Source organism: Phoxinus phoxinus (genome assembly GCF_949152265.1).
Source record: "Phoxinus phoxinus genome assembly, chromosome: 13".
In the NCBI taxonomy this organism is placed as follows: Eukaryota; Metazoa; Chordata; class Actinopteri; order Cypriniformes; family Leuciscidae; genus Phoxinus; species Phoxinus phoxinus.
Genome location: NC_136888.1, coordinates 28,076,319 through 28,100,288, shown reverse-complemented (window position 1 = coordinate 28,100,288; position 23,970 = coordinate 28,076,319). Strand labels below are relative to the sequence as shown.

At 37.4% G+C, this 23,970-nt stretch overlaps 1 protein-coding gene across 11 annotated transcripts in view; it reads left to right on the top strand.

Moving 5' to 3' along the window:
* dtnbb (dystrobrevin, beta b) overlaps positions 1–23,970 on the top strand; it is a 43,979-nt gene that overhangs the window by 7,388 nt on the left and 12,621 nt on the right. For 7 of the 11 annotated variants that reach the window (XM_079632649.1, XM_079632650.1, XM_079632654.1 and 4 more), the window contains exons 4-10: positions 1,700–1,780; positions 1,938–2,151; positions 3,339–3,424; positions 4,437–4,591; positions 4,714–4,819; positions 4,971–5,137; positions 7,770–7,894. In XM_079632649.1, the coding sequence (XP_079488775.1) occupies positions 1,700–1,780; positions 1,938–2,151; positions 3,339–3,424; positions 4,437–4,591; positions 4,714–4,819; positions 4,971–5,137; positions 7,770–7,894 (934 nt within the window). Of the gene's footprint in view, positions 1–1,699; positions 1,781–1,937; positions 2,152–2,862; positions 3,057–3,338; positions 3,425–4,436; positions 4,592–4,713; positions 4,820–4,970; positions 5,138–7,769; positions 7,895–23,062; positions 23,138–23,970 lie in introns of those variants that run through there. The other 4 variants (XM_079632648.1, XM_079632651.1, XM_079632657.1 and 1 more) reach the window with 4 other exon arrangements.

The following is a 23,970-nucleotide window of genomic DNA, read 5'->3' as shown; positions in this document are numbered from 1 at the left end:
CTCAAACGTGCTGCATAACCCGAGAATGAACTTCATTGGTTCTTGCGGAAGCTCAAACGTGTTGTGTAACACGCGAATGAACCTCATTGGTTCTTGCAGAAGCTCAAACGTGTTGCGTAACACGAGAATGAACCTCATTGGTTCTTGCGGAAGCTCAAACGTGCTGCATAACACGAGAATGAACTTCATTGGTTCTTGCGGAAGCTCAAACGTGCTGCATAACCCGAGAATGAACTTCATTGGTTCTTGCGGAAGCTCAAACGTGTTGTGTAACACGCGAATGAACTTCATTGGTTCTTGCGGAAGCTCAAACGTGTTGCGTAACACGAGAATGAACCTCATTGGTTCTTGCGGAAGCTCAAACGTGCTGCATAACACGAGAATGAACTTCATTGGTTCTTGCGGAAGCTCAAACGTGCTGCATAACCCGAGAATGAACTTCATTGGTTCTTGCGGAAGCTCAAACGTGTTGTGTAACACGCGAATGAACCTCATTGGTTCTTGCAGAAGCTCAAACGTGCTGCATAACACGAGAATGAACTTCATTGGTTCTTGCGGAAGCTCAAACGTGCTGCATAACACAAGAATGAACCTCATTGGTTCTTGCGGAAGCTCAAACGTGCTGCATAACACAAGAATGAACCTCATTGGTTCTTGCGGAAACTCAAACGTGCTGCATAACACGAGAATGAACTTCATTGGTTCTTGCGGAAGCTCAAACGTGCTGCATAACACGAGAATGAACCTCATTGGTTCTTGCGGAAACTCAAACGTGCTGCATAACACAAGAATGAACTTCATTGGTTCTTGCAGAAGCTCAAACGCGCTGCGTAACACGAGAATGAACTTCATTGGTTCTTGCGGAAGCTCAAACGCGCTGCGTAACACGAGAATGAACTTCATTGGTTCTTGCGGAAACTCAAACGTGCTGCATAACACGAGAATGAACTTCATTGGTTCTTGCGGAAGCTCAAACGTGCTGCGTAACACGCGAATGAACTTCATTGGTTCTTGCGGAAGCTCAAACGTGCTGCGTAACCCGAGAATGAACTTCATTGGTTCTTGCGGAAACTCAAACGTGTTGCGTAACACGAGAATGAACCTCATTGGTTCTCGCACGTCAAGCGAACATGCTTAAGCTTCCGTTTACCACAACTGATGTGTGAGTTGATTCTCTCTCAGATTTCATCTTAAAGATCTTCATTTGTGTTCTGAAGATGAACGAAAGTCTTACGGGTTTGAAACGACATAAGGGTGACTAATTAATGAATTATCACTTTTGGGTGAATTATCCCTTTGGCCTTTTTTATGCCTTTATTGGGACAGTGTAGAGATCAGATAGGAAAGTACAGGGTGGAGGGAAGGGTACGGGATCGGCAAAGGACCTCGAGCCGGGAATTGAATGTGGGTCGCCAGAGTCACAGTTGTGCTATATATGTCAGAGCTCTGCCCATGAAGCTATTGGCTCTTTGTTTGCCAATTTTTTTTTGCCAAGAATTGGCCAATGTGACTGGTGGTGGATTTTTGTCATTTTGGAGCGTGACAGCCTGGATCCTTGTTTACTTTATTGTTATGTTCCATGGAAGAAAGAAAGGCATACAGTTTGGAAAAACAAGAAGATGATTAAATAATTTCTGATTTTTAATTTGAACCAGGGACTTCTGAAAGTGACAATACTGATGCATGTTATTTTCTCCAGGGGCACAAAACTTTGATGTAATTCGCCTCTCAACATATAGGACAGCGTGTAAGCTACGATTTGTTCAGAAACGATGCAACCGTAAGTCCCGTTCTCTTTACTCTAACATGCCATATTTATGTATTTTGTGATGTATTAAGTCACTTTGGTTGTATATCAAGTACATTTGTTCTACTATGGGAAAAACAATACAATTCGTATTTTTGATCATCTCATTTATATACTTTTCCTGTCGTAGTTCACTTGGTGGACGTGTGGAACATGATCGAAGCTTTCCGTGACAATGGGTTGAGCACATTAGACCACAACGCAGAGATTAATGTGTCACGCCTGGAGACCATTTTGTCCTCCATCTTCTACCAGCTCAACAAGCGGCTGCCCACCACCCACCAGATAAACGTGGAGCAGTCCATCGGCCTTCTGCTAAACTTCATCGTGGCCACTTATGACAGGTGTGTTGTCAGTGAGGGAGATTTGTTTTTCTCTCAGGGGGTGCCTTGTGGCAGTATGTCCCTCCAAACCTGATGGACTGTGAGTCATATGCATCGTGACAAGAGTGAATGTTTGGAAGGCATATGCTCTTTTCCAAAACATAGTGAGCTGCCTACAGAGGCAGCATTTTAAGACGCCGTTAACACGCTTCAGACGTGAAGGCTGCTCCAAAAGGTAGATAGCTTAATTATGTTACTTACTAAGATATTGCACCTCATTATGGTACAATTTTTGAAAGATCTGGTCACATTTACTTTTGTTCAGCACAATATCAATGTCATGTGAGGGGCTTTTTTATACTATAAATAAAAATAAAACACTAAAATCAAAAATCAATCATTGTAAATGGTGCAAGTTGATGCCTACATTTAGGCATCACAACATTATAATGTACAGTATGAAAAGTGGATATTTGGATAATCATTTTCACATTTACAAGATTACATTTAACAGTGTTATTAAATTATCTCAATCAGGGTTGACAGCATTACATTTTAAATAAAATGTAAAATTTACACTAAGCACAACAAACATCTAATAAAAGTTAAAAACAGACAAACAGTAATGTTTTTTTAAAATCACAAAAAAAGTGCTGCTGCATGGACTCAAATGAATTAGTGAGTCGTTTTTTAACCAGTTCATTTACATGAATCATTCAAACGAACCAATTCACTGAAATGAATCAGACTTTTCAACACTACAAATCAGCTAGAGGACATTTTAGCTTGCTTGGTTATAAAAGCTGTGTGCTCACGATCTGACAAAAAGGGTGATGTAGCTTTTTGTCATGCTGTTGGAAAAAGTAGCTAGCAACCTAAAAAGCTACAAAATAAACAAAAAGAGCTGCTGTTAAGCTACAGAAAATGTAAGTTTGTAGTATTGCTACTTTCAGTTAGGCTACTTACTTCCCAACACTTCATTGAAAAGTACCAATAAGGTGTTTGGCCGTGGGGTTGTGGGCCTGTTTTAACACTATTGACATGTAGTCTAACATGTTCTGTTTGCACACATTTTTTCAAAAGATTGGATAAAGAGAATGAAGATTGGTGTAGAACAAACATTGACTGGAATTTAAAAAGAAAAACATGGCATGGCTTTGAATTGTTATAACAGAATGTCTTCTGATAATATGTTGTTTGTGCTTCAGTGAAGGCCATGGGAAACTCACAGTGTTTGCTATGAAGGCAATGCTAGCTACAATGTGTGGCGGTAAAATACTGGACAAATTACGTTGTGAGTATTATGCCTTTTATAAAGCTATTCAACAGTAATAATTTGACAAAGACACAATGGATATTTTCTGGAGTTCATATGCTGTACAAAATGTTATTGATTAGCATTGAATGTATTCAAGTAGTTAAATTGCTACATTTCTTTCTACTAAACTGTCAGTATTATTCCATTTTATAGACTAAGCTCATGAAATGTGATTTGATATAAAATAAGTCTATTTTGGGGGCATATACACAAACTTTTAATTAAAAATTATACACAAGGGCTTTTATGCAAGACGTTTCACTGAGAGTTTGGCTCCCTCTTTTGTACATGATGTGTACTGAACTTAAAATTTAATTCCCAAAAGAATTTAGAAATGAAAATTCTGTCATCATTTACTCACCCTCAAGTTGTTCCGAAACATGTATGAATTTCTTTCTTCTGCTGAACACAAAAGAAGATATTTTGATGTATGTGGTTAACCAAACAGTTGATTGTCCCCCTTGACTTTCATAGTATGAAACAAAAAAAAAAATATATGGATATGGAATGGAATTATATATGGAAGTCAAATGGGCCCATCAACTGTTTGATTACTGACATTCTTCAAAATATTTTCTTTTCTTTTAAGCAGAAGAAAGAAACTCATACAGGTTTGGAACAACTTAAATTATGATTTTTGGGTGAACTAACCCCTTAATTTTGCTGAATACTCAGTAAAGGTACTAAACGGCATCTTATCACTAATCTAAAATAAAACACATTTATTTTCATCCCACCCGTTTTTTTAACCGTATATGCAGTTCTGCTCAAAATGGTGTGCATTGTTTGATGAAATCACACCAGTACAAAAGTGCTGTTTCATCATATTATATTATCTTGGAATTTTTTTGTGAGAAATAATAATGCATTTTCCCCCAAACAAGTTTCCACTTTCATGGACTTTTGGGATTTTTTTTATTTTTATTATTGGTTATACATTTTTTATCCACAACATAGCATAACTTAAAATCACTTCTTTCTCTTTCAGATATATTTTCCCAGATATCAGACTCCAATGGGGTGATGGTCTATGCCAAATTTGACCAGTTCCTGAGGGAAGTGCTGAAGCTCCCCACGGCAGTGTTCGAGGGGCCTTCGTTTGGCTACACCGAGCACTCAGTGAGAACATGCTTCCCTCAGCAGGTGAGTACACTAATCTGCTTCAAATAACAGCTAGAGTCCCTTTAAAACGATCGGGATCTCATTCAACCTGTCTGGAAGTCTTAGAGGCTTTCGCTGAGAGTGTCTTATCTGTGCTTTGCCAGAAGAAGATCTTGCTGAATACGTTTTTGGATGTGTTGATGGCAGATCCACCCCCGCAGTACCTTGTATGGCTACCTCTCATGCACCGACTCGCTAATGTAGAGAATGGTACGTGCTGCGATTGGAGGGTTGTGCGATTGAATGTGGGGTTTTAATGACTTCTTTCCCATCGCCCACTACGTCTGGACACCTCACTCACAAAATATGACTAAGACAAGGTTTGCGAATGCCTGAAACCCTTTGTGCTGGTGTCCCACAGTCTTCCATCCAGTGGAATGTTCGTATTGCCGGAGTGAGAGCATGATGGGTTTCCGGTACCGCTGCCAGCAGTGCCATGGGTACCAGCTTTGTCAGAGCTGCTTCTGGCGTGGTCATGCCAGCGGCCCTCATAGCAACCAGCACCAGATGAAGGAGCACTCCTCATGGGTACGTACCGTCACTTTCAAGGGATAGTTCACCCAAAAATGAGAATTCTGCCATCGTTACTTACCCTCATGTCACTACTTTTTTTCTTCCATGAAACACACACACAAAAGAGATATTAACCAAGCTGTTCTTTAGCTTATAATGAAAGTGAATGGTGATTTATATTGCTCTAAAGTTACAATAAACGGTCCATAAAGGTACATAATTATAATACTCTATATTCATAGTGGGAAATGGTTTTGTTAGAGGAATAGAACAAAATTGAAGTCATTAATCACAGAAGCCGGTTCAGCATAGTGCTCCAAGGAAAATTATTGGCTGAAACTGTAATTTCTGGACACATAATTAGACTTTATATTTGTCTATTTTGCTTAAAACACTGAATAACTCAAACTGATTTCTGGCTAATGTTAGCACATTTTTACCCTATATAATGGCAGATTTACTAACAGCTTGAGACATCGCAAACCCTCTTTTGGCATTAAAAAAAATACTGTCAAGATTTACTAAAGATTTACTAATTTTTTTGCTGAAAAGGCGTGGATACAATTATTTTTGCGGCTGAACTTATTGCATATGCATTTGTAGGAGTTTCCAGTTAAGACACACAATTTATGGGAGGAGAGTATTTCAATTAATTAGGCAACACAATTGAATGACAATTTTTCTATTCCTGTCAGATACAAAGCTTTACACACATTGATGTTCTCTAAAGCACAGGTATTTTTGAATAGCTTATAACTGCACAAAAGGCAATGAATGAACATGATTTATACTACCGGTCATAAGTTTGGGTTAGTACGATTTTTTTAATGTTTTTGAAATAAGTCTTACTAAGGCTACATCTGATCAGGCATACAGTAAAAACAGTACAATTTAAAATAACTTTTCTATTTGAATATATTTTAAAATGTAATGTATTCCTGTGATCAAAGCTGAATTTTCAGCATCATTACTCCAGTATTCAGTGTCACATGATCCTTCAGACATCATTCTAATATGATGATTTACTGCTCAAGAAACATTTCTTATTATTATCAATGTAGAAAACAGTTGTGCTGCTTAATCATTTTGTGGATACAGTGATACATTTATTTTCAGGATCCTTTGATTTATAGAAAGTTCAAAAGAACAAAAAAAATTTAACATTATAAATGTCCTGGCTGAATCAGTTAAAAGTATCAATTTATTTTTGAAAAATCTTACTGACCCCAAACGTTAGTTTATGTGTTTATTGCTAAATTGTTTGGCCTTGAATCAGTGATGGATGAGCAGCAAGTATTTTGTTTTCTGTAAAACATCATTCTTCTCTAATTCGGGATTTCAGGGGGGTTCATGTTTTTAAGCCAGTGAGTTATATTGATTACATTTTTAATACTCAAGCGTTGTTCCAAAGCTCAGTCACACTTCTGGAAATTACAGCTTGGGATACGATTTGCACTGCCTCCCAAATCCAATTATAAGAGTTTTCCCTCCCTCATTCTTTCCACCCTGATAAAGATTTTTTTTCTAACCACGGAACAAGGATTTTGCTGAATCAAAGAGAATTTTTCATTAACTTTAAATGAAATAAATAAAATATATATTTCTACATTAAATTATATCAAATGTCCCAGCCTCACATGGGAAGTAAGTCTGTGACTTTTTATGTACAAATCAAATATGTATTAATTCCCCTTTTATGCCACCAAACTACATATAATTGGATTCCATTAGATGCTTTTTTCAGAAACATACAGTACTGTATATAATAGGGCTGTCATGATATCAGTTTTTTCACACTACGGTTATCGTGGCAAAAGAATTCATGGTAAGGATATATCGCGATATCTATAGAAACCTTGAAAAATCTGTCAAATTCCTCTTTACTTTGTTTATTTTGCTTTTGCTTTCTTTTTTAGCCAATGAAACACACCATTGCATATAACAATTGGGGCTTTCTTTGGCTTCTTTGACACTGCCTAAAAAAAAACAAGAGAGAGAGAAAATACTGTCAAGTTCAACAGTATTTAAATAAGCTTTAACAACACAACTAACTTGCATCCCCATTTGGAACCCAAACCCAAAAAATGGCATACCCAAATGAATATACATAGTTCATGAAGCCTTTGGACTTCAAACATTGTAGACTCATTTGAAAGAAAACATTTGGCAGCTTGTTGTCATATTAAAGGGATAGTGGAAGTCAATGGGCCCCACAACTGTTTGGTTACTGACATTTTTCAAAATATAATATTTTATGCTCAGCAGAAGAAAGAAATTCATACAGGTTTGGAACAACATGAGGGTGAGTAAATAACGGCAGAATAATGTTCATTTTTGGGTGAACCATCCCTTTAAATGAATGATAAAATTATGAGATATTTTTAAGATTTTCATGTGATTTAATTTAGAGGAGACTAAAATGCCAACCATTTTAGCTTAGCACAGCGGCAAATTACAATTTATGAGAATAGCGGCATATTTTACTCCAAAATCACATTATAGCATCAGTCGAGTGATTGATAACTTCCGTCTGTGAACTGATGTGGCTTCTTATCACAGACTGAGTCAGAAATTATTATTTGATTGTATTCTATGTAAGTATTTTTTTGGTTGTATTTAGTTTTTTTTTTTTCCGCTTGTTTTACAGAAGTCTCCAGCAAAGAAGCTCAGCCATGCCATCAGTAAATCTCTGGGCTGCATGCCGATGGGAGAGCCTCCTCATCCCGTGTTCCCAGAGGCAGCGGAAAGACCTCAGGACCTCGCACACCCTACGTAAGTTCTCTGGACTGCTTATCCAATCACATTCCCTCTGCTTTCTCATCTCTACACTACATGCACATCTCATATCATTCATTCACTGCATTTCTGCGTGACTTTGACCAAACAACTCTCGCCGGCTACGGTATATGAACGCCAAGTTGATCCAGACAGATCTTTCGGTTCGGTTTAGACTTCGCATGGACTTTTTTTTTTATATGTTTATATTGCAGTCAGGTCATAATAATTGTAATCACATCCTCTTGCCTAAAATTTCACAGTATTTGTTTCTTATTTCTATAGCGAGAGAGAGAATATTGATCTGCAGATCTGTCATGGGAAAGAAATGTAATTAGGAAATGCCAAGAAGAAAGATATTGTGTGTAAAAATATATGGGTACAGTTTTCTCGTTTACTGAATTATAAATATCGGGGAGCCGAATCAATCTTGCCAGACCTTCGCTCTCAGGAACAGGCTCTGGAAGTACTTTCATTAACTGACACATGAACTTTGGGATTGATGAAGACCATAAAACTACAGAACATATGTGCCCTCCACTGGAGGGAAAGTGTAGCAGATTTACTGTGTTCATTTATGTTTCTGATGAAGTACTAGCGTTGTTTGATTATGAACCATGTAAAATACCAGTATTATCAGCTCTGATAACAATCGCATGATTTTATATCATCATGCACACAGTGTTTGAACTATGGGTGAGGAAAATGAACAGCAGTAAACCAAATCGTTTCAATATGAATGTGTCATTTATTTTAGTCATAATCCTTGTCTTTTTATGAAAATGTTGTTTCAAATTTGCAATCATCATATTCATACATTTTTGTCACTTTTGTAATGGCATAATATTTTAATGAAAATATCCAAAATAATCAAACATTTACCAAAAAAAAACAAAACATTAAATTGATCAAAAGAGACAGTAAAGACATTTATAATTTTACGAAATATTTCTGTTTCTATTAAATGCTGTTGTTTTGAACTGTATCCAAGAATCCTGAAAAAAAATGTTTCAAAGCACAGCTGCTTTCAACATTGATGATAATAAGAAACGTTACCAAATCAGCATATTAGATTGATGAAGGAATTTTAAAATATATTAAAATAGAAAAGGTATTTAAATTGTAATAATATTTAACAGTATTTATTTTTAACAAACACAATCTGAATAATAGATTATGTATAATTCATTATTAGGGCCCAAGCCCTGAAAGGGCGCAGAGCCCTATTGTTCTTCTAAGGATTTTTTGTTATTCTTCTTCTTCTTCTTCTTCTTCTTCTTCTTCTTTATAATAATTTTTTTTTCAAGGTTTTTGCCACTTTTGGGGGCCTTAACGTGCTCAAAAACTCTTGAAACTTTGCACACTGGTCAGAACCCGCGGCCATTAGAGCCCGACTGAAGCTGGTAGCCGGGCGTGGCAGGGGAGCTCGACAGCGCCCCCTGGAACGGGGTCCGAAAACTTGGTCCATAAATCAAACACGCTTGCATGAAATAATATGAAACTCGGTACACTTATAGATCTCATCGGTTCATATATCCTTCATGCTCTGACTTTTTACCCCAGCCCAACAGGAAGTCGGCTATTTGGCGTAGTTTAAAAAACACATGCAATGGAATTTAAAATACTCCTCCTAGACGATTCAACCAATCACCACGAAACTCGGTGTGCATGAAGTCAAGACATTGAGGATGAAAAGTTGCGAGGGGATTTTTGATATCTCGAACGGTTTGGCCGTGGTGAGGAAACGAATTTATGGCGAATATTGGAAACAGGAAGTGTGTTATAACATCCTCATACATTAATTGATCTTGATGAAACTTCAGCAGTGTGTTCGCTGTAAGAGGCCGATCACATGGATGTGACTATTGTGAGTCAAAGTTATAGCGCCACCAACTGGCAGCAGGAAGTGTGTCACTTTCAAAATGCTTTGAAATCACCCTCTTATTTTTACCCGATTTGCTTCAAACTTCATCTGTATAATGTAAACACACGACAGATGTAGACCTGTGAAAGGATTATTGATATCTTTAATACTGTCGCCATGGCAACGCTTTAAACTTTTATATTCTTTTTGGATGCATTTGAGGCTCTTAACATGCTTCAAATTGCATGAAACTCAACATGCATTTGACATTTATTGTGTAATAGACATGTGCGAAGTTTCAGAAACGGGCGTGGTAAGGGGCTCAGTAGCGCCACCTTTAGTCAAAAATGGGGTATTAGTTTTACCTACAGTAACCAAACTCGGTACGTATATTCTTCTCTTCGATCCGGACAACTTTCTAATTTACAGTCATTAGCTCCGACCAACAGGAAGTCAGATATATTGGTTTGAATGTGTACTGTTTGGAGCATTTTCCCTCTGCCCCTCTGTGTGTGTGTGTGAGGAGGGGGGCTAGTTTAGTTTAACCATTTCTCTGCTGTGTGCAAAATCTCTGCCACTTTTGAGGGCCCTCAACATGCTCGAAAACTCTTGAAATTTTGCACACAGGTCAGAACCCGCGGCCATTAGGGCCAGGCTGAAGCTGGTACCCGGGCGTGGCAGGGGGGCTCGACAGCGCCCCCTGGAATGGGATTCGAACACTTGTCCGTATATCAAACACGCTTGCATGAATTAATATGAAACTCGGTACACATATACAGATTTAATCGGGCCGAACAACTTTCCCTGGGTCAAGTTTTACGCCAGCCCAACAGGAAGTCGGCTATTACGGGTTGATTGGAGAACGCTTGCTCTCGCATTTAAAACACTTCTCCTAGAGAATTCATCCGATGACCACGAAACTCGGTCAGCATGAAGTCAAGACATGGAAGATGATAAATTGCCAGGGGATTTTTGATATCTCGAACGGTTTGGCTGTGGCGAGGAAACAAATTTATGATTAAAAAAGGATGCATAAAGTGTGTTATAACTTAGTTATAGTTTTACCTACAGTAACCAAACTCGGTACGTATATTCTTCTCTTCGATCTGGACAACTTTCTAATTTACAGTCATTAGCTCCGACCAACAGGAAGTCAGATATTGTGGTTTGAATGTGTATTTTCTCTCTCTCTGTCTCTCTGCCATTCTGTCTGTGTGGGGAGGGGAGGGGAGGGGGGATGTGTGTGTGTGTGTGTGTGTGTGTGTGTGTGTGTGATTTTGGTTGGGTGACAGTTGTAGGTTACAGTTTGACAAGAGTTTATAGTTTAACAAAAGCACAATGTTGTGTTTCATTGCGAGTGTACACAAATATAGAGAAACACTTTGCATTTTGAATGATGGTCTGTATGAACAAAATGACGGAGTATGTTTTTATGTCTCCATTGTTCGATCGAGCCTCACACACACACACACACACACACACACACACACACACACACACACACACACACACACACACACACACACACACACAGCATTCCAGCATTGCAATCTTGACATCGCAGAATGTTCATTATAGCCTTAATAAAATATAATAATAAAATAGTCAACCTTACATATAAAAATTACACTGCTCTGTTTAAATAGTCATTTGTACAGTTTGTGCCGTTCATAATATTTTTTTTTTATTTTTCTATATTGGAACGTGAGTGTACAAAGTGTACAAAGTACAAAGCCTATAAAAAGAATAGTTTAGCATCCAAAAATGTTAATAATATATATATTATTATTATATATATAATAATAATATATATGTTAAAAATAGGGGGGAAAAAAGAATTTACATATAAATATATATATATATATATATATTTATATATATATATATATATATATATATATATATATATATATATATATATAATTAAAGCTGCAAGCAGCGATGGAGGGCCCAAGCCGGTGGCACCGCCACCCGGTGCCTTTAGTTCCACTAAAGGCACCAGGGTGGCGGTGCCACCGGCTTGGGCCCGCAATCGCTGCTTGCAGCTTTAATTATATTTTTATGTGATTTTGTACATTGTTAAAAATCATCATTTAATAAATTGCACAACTGGTGGTCAGCATTAGAATCTGACCTTGAGGTAGACGTGTGTCACCAACATCACAGCAGTCAAAACAAAGTGCATAGTGCTGTTTATAAAGTGCAGAAATATGATGTAAAAACAAGATTTACCAGACCTTAGATGGCAGCCAGGCAGACGGTCTCCTGTGGGGACGCAAATAATAGCTGAAGTGCACAGTCATGCTCCAGTGGCATTTCGGAGTTGGCAGAGAATAGCTGCACTAAAACTGATGGAGTTTTAAATTTAATATGTACCTGAGGCATATCCCCTCGAGGATCCCACTCTGTAACTTTATAGAGATATATAAGCTTTTTAAAGCAAATGTTTCTCTCAGACATTCCCTTTGACCCTTTCTGTGTGCAGCAAAGGATGCGGGATGACTGCCAACAAGACAGTTTTAAATTTAAAACTTTTGCGTCACCTTAATCAATAGCAAACTTGATTACTTTCTTAATGCACGTAACATTCCTGGTCTTATTGAACAATAGATTTTTGCACATTATTTCAATTTTTTTTTACGTTTTTAATCCTTTATATCTAATACTTTTCTCCACCTCTAAAATGACTTTACTTTTTTAAGGTACACTGTAAAAAAAAAATTTAATTAACAAAATTTTTATATTTAGTCAATACGTCATCAATCTTTCTTCCAAAACGTGTTTTGTCTAACTGATTAACTATGGTAAGGCTATTATAAGTGTTTTTATTTTAGACCTGTCTGGATGGTTTTCGCTAGCCTGGCTCCGCCCTCCTACGTACTTCCGCTCAATATTAATTTTCCTTCAGTGCTTCGTCTGGGATTGTGGTGTATTCTTGGGTTTTCTCCAGTCAATTTTTTACCGGTCCAATCAGCGAACAAAGGGAGTGGCTGAAAACGATGACGTTGAGGTCGTGCGCTAGTTTGAGTCGTCATACGTCACGACCAAATGTTAGCGATTGGTTATGGCAGATCCAGAGTGTATCTGGGCAGATCCAATAGTTTTAAACTTCAACAGAGTACCCGCCTTTAAGGAAGTTAACGCTTGTCAATGGAGAGAGGCCAGACTCTCTGTACAAATGAAATGTACGAGAGTCTGGTAGAACCAGGCTAAGTTTTCGCAGGAAATTGCGTCACTCACTCGTGCGTGCTTCGTCATATCCATAAATAGAGAAAAGTTGCTCCGGCTACTTTGATTAGCATAGGTTAGTTGTCAACGAGCAAGAAACCTCTGGGGAATCACCCGTTTAAAAGAAAGTGTCGTATAGAGCAGAGTCTGCTGGCAAAACAAGAATGCGACAGAGCTCGTAATAAAACACGAATCAACATTGACTTAGCTTTTCAGGGATGGCAAGAATGGAGGGATTCCAAATGTTGTAAAAGCGAGTGGAGATGGTGTTTATATTCCTCAACAGGCGAGTAAGGTATATTATTGAACAGAACAAATTGCCATGTGTAGCTCTCTAACAAAGTTTATTGTAAAGCATAATCTATTGTGAAGGGTCATTTCATTATGGGTTATTGTAGCTCTGTGGTGGAAATTATTTTCAAGGAAATATCGTGTCTATTAATAGGTGTAGCTACAGTAACGTCAGCTAGTCAGATTGAGATCTTTTCTATTGAAACTTTGTTTTATCTCTATCTCTAAGCCTCTTTATTAGCAGGATTACCACATTCATCCGCACACTCGCGCAGAGCCGAGGCACAACCAAACATTTTTTTTTCCTCAAAATGCATGCAGTTTTATTTTTTAACCACTAGAGGGTGGTCACATAATGTACATTTAACTGACGAATCAACACGAATTTAATCAACACGAATTCTCTTTTTACTTAGCAACCTTTCTCCTCCATCCACCAGTTAACATTCTGGTGTACACTGTACTGTAATGCCCACTTTCATAATCCAATGAATTTCTGTTGGATAAAATAAAGTGTCATTTTTTTCCGGTTTTACTCATTTTTTGTAACCTTATGGGGAAAAATGGATTGCGAATAGCACATCATGTTGTCTGTAGAGTCAACTATAAACATTAAAAGTATACTAATTAATTTCGGCTTATGAATCATCAGACATATTGACATACTTTATACTGACTCCTAGTGGTGTGGATGTAGAATCACGTCAGAACAAAAGTTTGTGATCTGAGTTCTAGTTTCTGACTAGTCAACTAGTTTAGAGAAGAAATAAATATTTAGCTTTAATGTTTTTAGTGACAATAATGAATGGAATGAATTAATAGATGCAACTTCTAGAGAAAGTTTTTGAATGTTTAGCACAGAAAAACTCTCTAAAAAAATATGTGCTCTAATTCATCCCCTTTAAAGACCTGCCAGTACTGTCAAGCTTAAAGCGTATATAGCTGAACATTTGATGGCTTCAACAATCATTTTTCATTTGATTTCAAATTGTCTGATTTTATTGATCTATTATCTGCATAATCTGTAGGTTTCAATTTTGTATGTTGACTTTGATGGTTTTGTACAATAAAGCTATACTGTATTTAGCCTATATATTTAAAGTTCAAAGGCTGCACGTGTTTAATCTGCACTTTTAAATGTTGGTTTATGTATACGGATGTCTAGGGCTTTTTATTTAGCATCTAACTTTTAAAATCATGTGCATTCTGTTGGTTTTCAGAATATAAGATCTCTTTAATATATTTTTAAGATCAGATCTGTATTTTTGTAAAATACCTGGTAAAAAAAAGGCTAAACACTAAGCTTTTAATCGTCTTAATACAAATGATTGCTCAGGAAATTAGCAAAATTTAAGCAATTGCACTACTTAAAAAGTCTTGCGGTCTCAGAAAAACATCAAAGACAGAATAAAGTATTTGGCAGAATATGGGAAGTTCTGTGCGGAGTCATAATGAATCATAATGAAACACGAGTTGCATGGCTATGCTCCAGAGCGGCGTCTTCGCAAATCTGCTGAGAAATATATAATTATAAATGCATCTCTAGCACAGTGAAGCAGGGAGGAAGAGCTGTCATTGTGTGAGGAGCCTTTTTAGCTGCCGGTATGGTGAGCTACTTCACTGTGAAAAGTCATTTAATGCTTTAGAGTGCAGGCGAATATTGCAGATTGGCTTACTTCCCACAATTGAAAAGTTTTCTAAAGAAAACTAAATGATTAGATTTTTTTTATTTTTTTTACAACAATACAATCCTACTCAAATTGCAAAGACTAAGAAGTTGCTTGAGAACAAGTCCATCAGGCTCATGTTTTTGGCATTGGTCAGAGTCCAGATTTGATCTTATAGTGAAAATGTGGTCTCACATTAAACAAACTGGGAGACATTTTTCTGTTTAACATTGAGTGGAACAACATTGACTCTTCTTCCTGTAAAAAGCTGTCTGCAACACGGCTTTAAACATTTAAAGAAAACAAAAGTTTTGGCATCTATCGGATGCCAAGTTATACAGTAGGCTATTTGTACAATTCTTGCTAATTTCCTGACCAGTGATTTGTGATTAAAAAGGTTGAGCATTAAAAGACGCCTAATATTTCAACACGATCTCATGAAAGTGCGTATCTATTCCACAAATGTTATTTCTCGTAAAATACGCCAAAAATGTTTTGTTTTTTTTGCGTGCATATGCTACGCACTGAAAACCATTGGTTAGGATTAGGGGTGGGGAGTGTGTGTGTATTACACGCCATGAAGTGCCTATCATATGCACGCAAAGACTATTTTTAGCATATGGCATGAGAAATAACATTTGTCGTATAGATACGCACATGCCGTTTTTGGCTTGGCCTGTTTTTTTTTCAGGAAGTTTATATGTTTCCTTAGATCTGTTCTAAACACAATTTTGTATGTAAATCAATGACAAAGTAACACGTCTTATCATGTTTAAATTTGACCATCTCATTACTACCTAGAATAGATTAGGCTTAATGATGACATTGCCTTTGAACTCACTGTGACCAAAGGGCACATTTGCCAGCTCGAGTTCTGCTGCCAGCGTCGTCTATTTATAGTTCACATTCAGATTGCTAAGCAATTAAAACTGCTCTTGAAATATCCCTTTGTACCACTCAAATAGCATCAGCTTCAAATAGTCCTCGTGTGAAAGACTTGTAGCAATTTATTTTCAAATAACCCTTCCTATTTATGGATAAAGAGAGCAAGAGACTTTCGCAATGCTTTCTTCAATTGGCCGTGCGACAATGAGAGATGTGAACGAGTTGAATTAGAATAGATGAATATAAGAGCTTGATTACAATGCAGAGCACATTTTTACACAATTTAAAGACATGAAATAGAATTCAGAACCCATTTAACTTCTGCAATGTGACATATTTCGGAATGAATCAGGAATTAAATTAGATTACATTACATTAAATTACATTTAAATTACAATTTGTGTAAGTGACAAGCAAGATTTCAGAGCCGAAGCAAGTTTTGATAAAAGACTAGAGACATACATTTCCCCCCTTTAATGTACACAGATACATTCTTTACAATAAGACAATTAACATGGTCACACTTTAGATTAGGGTCCAATTCTCACTATTAACTACAACTTTAACCTCAATAAACTCCTAATTACTGCTTATTGATTGTTAATGGATGTAGAATATGGTCATGCAGAAAGGAAATTAATATGTGCTTTATAAGTACTAGTATAGTGAGAATTAGACCCTAAACTAAAGTGTTACCATTAACATATTACAAAAGTAAGAAAGAGGTTATGTGTGGCTGTGTGGCTTCTCCTTCTGTCACATATTGTCCTCCTAACTTATCCAAATGTATTTTGAGGTGCCTGCGGGCCACTCCATCTCTTTAGTGCTAAATCAATCTCAAGCCTCCGGCGTTTGCTGTTTACTATGACTATGGAATGTTACAATCCCACTTTTATGGACTCGGACAGATATTATGGTCTGTTCCATTGACCATCTCCCTCAGCTCAGAGATGGATGCATTCTTATATTGGGTATTGAAGGAAATGGTGCTGTTGTGATAACTCTTATCGGTGTTGTCATGTTATTTTATTAGTTATACTTGGCAATGCATTGGAAACGCATACCTCCCTCTACCTATAGATTTTTGCTACAAAAACTTATCTATACATACAGTATAATTCACTGAAATGAACACTAGAGGCAGTAAAATGGTTTTATTCCTTTTTACACAAATTATGATTAGGTAGATATCTGTTATAGTGAACGTGAACTTGCTCGATAGCTCACCTGGTACAGTCGTTCAAAGAATTGTAAGCAAGCTAAAATGGCATACTTGTTTCAGTAAATGTGTTTATCTCTCGTTTGATTTTGTGAACATTATAGGTTGGGTTTAGCGGTGGCATATTATTTTCACACGCAATAGCGCATTATAGCGCAACTCACAGGACGTTTTCATTTCTGGACTGCTGCGATATGTACAACAAACCTACGTAATAGAATGGTGCAGGGATGACGTGTTTTTGTTGGCTAAATCCTAGAAAAGAGTAAGCATTTTAGCACTTCCGGTTCCATCGTCCCAAAGTCAATGTTTTTATAATGCGTTTTTGGTTAAATGTTTGAAATAAGGTTTATGGTGTTGCATAACTATTATTTCTCAAACTTTCAGGGATTTTTTTTTTTAAGAGTTGTCAGAAACTTAGTGATAGTGACGTTGAAGTCATGTGACGGGTGTAGTTTGATTAAAGCCTACTCTTCTGCCGATTGTATTTACTCTTCAAAATTCATAAAAGATGTGTGAAGATTATTTGTGAAGATTATCATGATGAACAACACGTGTAAGAATTGTAAGCTTTTGTTAGTCACAGACCTTATTTTCTGCAATAATTCAAAAGCCAATAGAAATTCCTATTGAGTTTTTGTCGAAGGAATCAGGGTGATGTAAACTTCCGGGTTGGCCTATAAAAATACGTCATCCCTACGCCACTCTATGGTCCTGTTCCAAATGACACTTCATGTGCACTTGCGGTCTTGTGGACTTACAATGACCTCCACGTGCGTGTGTCCGTTAAGTCCACAAGTCCGCAGGGTGTCCCACTGGTCATTTTAGGTTTCTTTGGCGGCCGATATGCGCCCTTGATGCACACTTTTGTTGAGCCTGCGAGCTCCGCAACAGACCGACAGTCAAAACGACATTACATCACGAAAGTCTGCACTCGGAGGAAGATCACGAGGGCTTAGGGTTCCATTTGGGACAGGGCCTATAACACATCAGATTCACGTTCATCTGTTTTGGATAAAACTGAGCTTTTAGCTCTTTTTGCACCACTCACTGGACATTTCACTTTGAAATAATATAATATTTCCATACAATATTCCACATATTTCCAATGAGCCTGGGTTGCATATTACTATTGGTCACACTTTATGTATTTTTCTTAAACCTGAATACTCCTCCTTGCTAATTTTTTTTAATTGTAATTTATTCAAATTTCTTTAACCTAATTATTACACTATTATCATGATCCTCTATTATCATGAAAGCTCTGCCCCGTTATGACCATCTCTTGTAGTAGGGTGGGCAGTTGGCAGATCAGTGTTACTGCCCCTCACAATTGGTCAGCATAGTGTTCATGTTGGCTTTGACCTCAATATGACATCCATCAACATGATCCTCCACATCCCACTGTCACAAGCTGCAGGCTGCCTGCTTCTGATTGGTCAGAACAGAGAGAATCATGTCTGCTCGTGCTCAGCCCCTTGATCAAACAGACACAGGGACTCTGTGACAGCATTGTTTTTGTTGTTTTTTAAGGGAGATAAATTTCTCTGATGACCTACTGGAATATTGCTTTTCTGACAGCTGATGGCATATGAAGCCAAGCCTATCAGATCTTCTCCTGTTTGACAGATGAATTTCTTTAGGACATGCTGAACCTTAGGCAGAGACAGATGTCTGTGACTAATTTGCAGTGAATTTAAATGGAACAAAATTGCGCAAAGCATATCGTTTTCTTGAACCGTCAACAGTATATCCATGGGTTGTATGTAATGTTAAATGGGTCGATGGCACTCAGATTTTTTTTTTTTCAGATCTATTAATCAATTAAAAAATGCAATTCATACATAAAACGTCTCGATTACACCTCTTCTATGAAGAAAATGTTCTTAGTTTATGAATTAAAAGTCATTTTGATATTTTTGACAAGTTGATAAGTGATACAACTGTCCTGATGCAGGTCCGTAGCCAGCCTATTAAAAGGGGGGGTTCTTTTTTTCCAAAAAGTGGACCTTTTTGCAGTTTTTCTTCACCTTTTGTATTTACTTATGATGGGTCAAATACTTCATTTTGGTGACTTTTTATGCACTAATACTAGCCTACAATATTTTAGTAAGTGGAGCTTGTTACCTCTAGGGGGGTCCGGGGGCATGCTCCTTCTTCACAATGAAGAAAAATTACTTATTAAATAAGAAATTCTTCTAAAATCTTAAACAGTGTGGCGCAATCAATCAATAATTAATTATTTTTTAATTAATATATTTTGTTATATGTGAATAATATTAATAATGTGAAAATACAATTAATAATACAGTATTTATGTGGAAAAACTTTAGTCTGCCAAGTCAATGTCATGTGTTGGGCCTCCCCAAAAATGTATTGATGTTTAGGAATTGATAAAAACATTTTATTTTTATTTTTATGATGATTAAGATGCCATTGACCCAAATACAATTGTTCACGTTTGAACTATGAATTAGATTGAGACCAAAAATGATGAAATATGAAAAATCATTCACAACTAACATTACATACTAGAGCGCAAGTTTGCACTGAGTTTGCAAACAAGACCAAGAATGAAGAAAGTCATTAAGGTCAATTTTGATTTCATATTGAATTTAAGCAGAAACCTTTGTTTACAAAATGTGCATACGCCATTCCTCTTTCTTTTATTTGCTTAATCAGTATGAATTAATGCAGATGAAATAGACAGTGACTGTAATAAACAGCCAAGGTCATAAAACACTGATGTTTGATGTGCGCCACGGGCCCAGAACCAGAGGCATAAACAGGCTGGGACTGGCAGCTCATGCATTGATAACTTTCAGCAGAGACGGGGTATAGATGCTCCATATTTCTCCAGCTCAGGCTCTGTGAAAGTACTCACTTCATTGTAATTAACCAGAGGAGAAGAGTGGCTGTGAACGGCCCTTGATGTAATTCATTTGACCTCATAAAAAAGATGTGAGTGTGATTTTTGCCTCCCCCTCTGCTGTGGGCAGGACATCAGATGAGCGAATAAATCTACATTCGTAGCACGTCTGACATCTAAGACTTGTCAGTCTCTGGCTTTGAATCGAGCGAAGTTTGCTAATCTAAGTTTAGAAGACGGTTTCATCCTGGTTTGATCTCCTTGATGAATTCGAGTGGTTGGAGAATCAGAGATTAGCTCAAATGTGGCTTTTGTGGTTCAAATGAGAGCTGAAGAATCCAGATACAGTGACTGAGAGTTATGGGGTGGCATCTGTTAGCATTTGTTACTTTTTAATAATTATAGGGTATCTGGGGCCGGTGCAGGTTTTTGCTGTGGTCTCCCTCAGTTGAAATCGTGGTGAAAGATCCGCTTGCAACTCTTCCCTATACCTAAAATATAAAGTTTTATATATTTATGTACTGTGTGAGAAAAAAAAGGCATATTATTGAAAAAATCCATTTATATTTATTAAAATTATATTTAAACTGTCATATGTCACACCTATTCACCTATTCACACCTATACACCTATCCTATTATAATAAAAAAAATTAAATATAATTTTGAGATTTCATTTCGTCAAGTCAAACCAAAATGTTACTTTTTATTGTATTAAAATATTATACAAATAATATTGTAAATTCTCTTCAATGTTCCCCTTGATGTTTTTTCTACTCGCTATTAATTTTAGATGTATAAATTATTTATTGTTCAGTAGATGTATAATTCAATTCATATTTTAAATTAATATATATTTACCTTAGTAACGGATGCTGACAACTATCAAAATTAATTCCTACAAATCACTGGTTTTTGGAACAAATTTCTTCCAAAACTAAATTTCGACCAGCCATCTTTACACACGAAACCCATTATATCAGTAAATATGCTAGATTAATTTGTCCAGTGAATGTACCACATGTGCCATTCACACACACAATGGCTTTTCCGTCTTTTTATCCATATTGCTTCCATTCACACATCAGCGTCAAAATTCGGTGTCACATGCCGGAAATGACCTTTAAACAGTTGTGCCATTTCGCGTCTGTCCAATTTGTTAACATTTCTTTCCACGGCGTAGATAATAACAGTTATTGACGCACAACTAAATGGCATTGAAGTATCTGCATCAGTTTTCACTTTGTGATTGTCTGGAAAAGGCTTGAAAATATTATCAAATGTATGAAACGTATGTGTCTAAACCAGCCTCATTATACAGAGTTAGTCAGACAAACTGCCAACTAGTCAATTTTGAAAATATGTAGTTTTGCACTGTAAGTATGAGACTATTGTTGCTGCAGGCAACGCTCTGTATAGTAATTGTGTTGTAAATGAAGCTCTCTGCTGGAAAAGAGGGATTGCTTTGTATTATGACTAATGTGGGTGGCTGGAAACAAAGATTGGAGACATTTAAATGTTCTTGGGGAAGAATATAGCATCTATTTCTGAGTGGCAGAAAGTGTGTGCGTCTAAACGGTGGAGCCGGGAGGGGAGAGGAGCGAGTAAGAGTGTGTCTGGATCGTCACCGTGTCACGTGACTGTCAGGTTTCCTTGGAGACAGCAGCAGTGTTGTGCATTGAGATGCTCCTTCAGTTGAGCACAGAACAGGACAGGCAGCTGGACAGAGCGGTCACCGCTTGCGTCTCGCCACTTCACAGACGGACACTCTTTGCCTTGCGGGAGGGTGAGTGAGTAATTGCATTGAACAGAAGCGCTTTATTAATAAAAAAGGAGACTTTTGTATTTTTAACTTGCAGTTATAGTATATGTCTAGCATGATTTTCTTGCCATGTGTTGGATCACTTTTGCTCGATGCTGGTTACTATTTCATTCAAGGTCTCAGAAGGATGTTCCAGTTGAAATACGGTGTTCCACGGGTCGTGTGACATGATGCTTGCAGCCTCAGGGAACATTAACATTAGGACGTCTCAGTAATACAAATGCACCGAGCCTCCGATCGACTGAACTAAGAATCCTTTGGATGTCTCGTTTCATTTGAAGAGATTGTATTTTGGATTGCGTTAAACAAACGTCTTCAATATGAGCAGGGTTCCCACAGTCACGGAAAACCTGGAAATATCAAGGAATTTTAAAATTAAGGGGTTACAGGCTCGGAAAAAGTAAAAAAAAATCCTAAAAAGTCATGGAAAAGTTCTGGAAATTTCTATAGTGAATATAGATGTTTTGTTTTTGTTGTGCTTAATCAGGAATTTCTTAAATCCCTATCCGTTAGTCACAAATGACCTTGTGGGCATATTTAGGGAAAATCCTAAATATGAATTAAGTCAAGAGGTAAAAAAAAACAAAAACATAAGAGACTAGTGACTGATATAAGGAAGGGACGTTTCTGTTTTTGTATGTACAAAAGCCAACCGAATCTCACGAGAAAACGTAACCATTTTATGAAGTGGTGATTTCATATGAATTCGTACAATGTGATGGAAATGTATGATTTTTAGAAAAAGAAATGCAAGCATGAAGGTCCACCCCTAAACCTAACCATCAGTGGAATGTAAGCAGATCTTTTCGAAAGTGTACAAATTTACGCAAATTAACCACAAATTCGCCAAAACATAAAATAGTTTCGAATTGCGTTGAGAGTGTGTCGACCAAATGGTGTTTAATGCCAATATTTTGAAACTTCTTGAAATCTTATGAAATCTATCATGTGTGTACATCAGGACTGGCGGGTATGGGGTCCAGATGGATCCCGTGGCACTGTTTACTCACACAGATTACCTTCGGCAATGTCACCCCCTCCTGTTTCTCCCAACCTTCTCGGATTTCTTCGGCTTTAATTAGAATTCCTCTAAACCCTTTTGTCATCTTGTTAACTCAATTAAGTTTGGGCAAATAGCATTAAATTAAAACGTGTGCATCTCGAAGGCGATTATGATGAGGAAGTTTAACGTGCACTCAAACGGTGTGCTTCAAAAATAACATGACTTCTTAGAGCGGTTTGATGTCCCCTTGTGCGCTTGGAGAGCTTAGAGCGGCATAGGTTTGTGGCTATGCTTGACTCAAACTCTATAATTTTGCAGTCAGCTGAGGCCAGTGGCCAACAACATGAACGATACCGTTCTCATTTCCCCCGGGACGCCAACGCCTTCAAAAAGGTAAGCGTTCCATACAGGCTTCAGTCTGCATGCTGAGTGTGTGTGTGTGTGTGTTTTTCAAGCTCCTCCACTTAAGCCTGTTATGTAAAATGGCTTGTTTTGATATTATGCTGCGTGCGGATGAGTAGAAGATTGTAGTGTCTTTCTCTGCGTGGACTGTTTCAATGTTTATTGCATCGCTGCAGAATTAGGTTGAATGTTTGCCTTTCAAAGCCAGATGACTAAAAGCATTGAGTCGAGAAATTGGCCTGCTGTCTCCGAAGCCTCTGCGCTTCCTGAGCTGGGCTGCAGCCCAAAGGTGATCTGGAAGATAAACTCTCATGGAGCGAGAGCCTTATCTTGTAAATAGAGAGTTGGTCAGAATGGCTTTTTCTGTTTTGTGCTGTTGACACATGGCCAGGGTCCCAAGACAGATGCCTTTGCTTGTAGTCAGTTAACACTTGTCTTTCCGGCAATGTGAAGTTTTCTGTTATTAAAGGGAGTCACGGCAGGCAAAAACATAGGTTTTTTTTTTTCACTGGTCAATTTTGAGATTTGGGGCTATTTGTCTTCAATAATGTCTTCTTTCAGACTTGTGGTGAAAAAAAAGAGAGAAGGAAAGGAGAAAATTTCCTCCTAAATTCTAAAGATTTCTCCTAAATTCAACAAACGTTGTCGTTATAAATCATCCCGCTGCTCCGCGATCGCTGTCTGTACCCTGTCATCACATATACCGTTGGAAAGCTCTCTCTCTCCTGTACAATGTTGTCAGATCCAAATATGGTAATTTCCTTTTTTTTTATCAGCAACCAATCGTGAAAGTACAATGAGGCATTTAACTCTAAAAGCGAAAT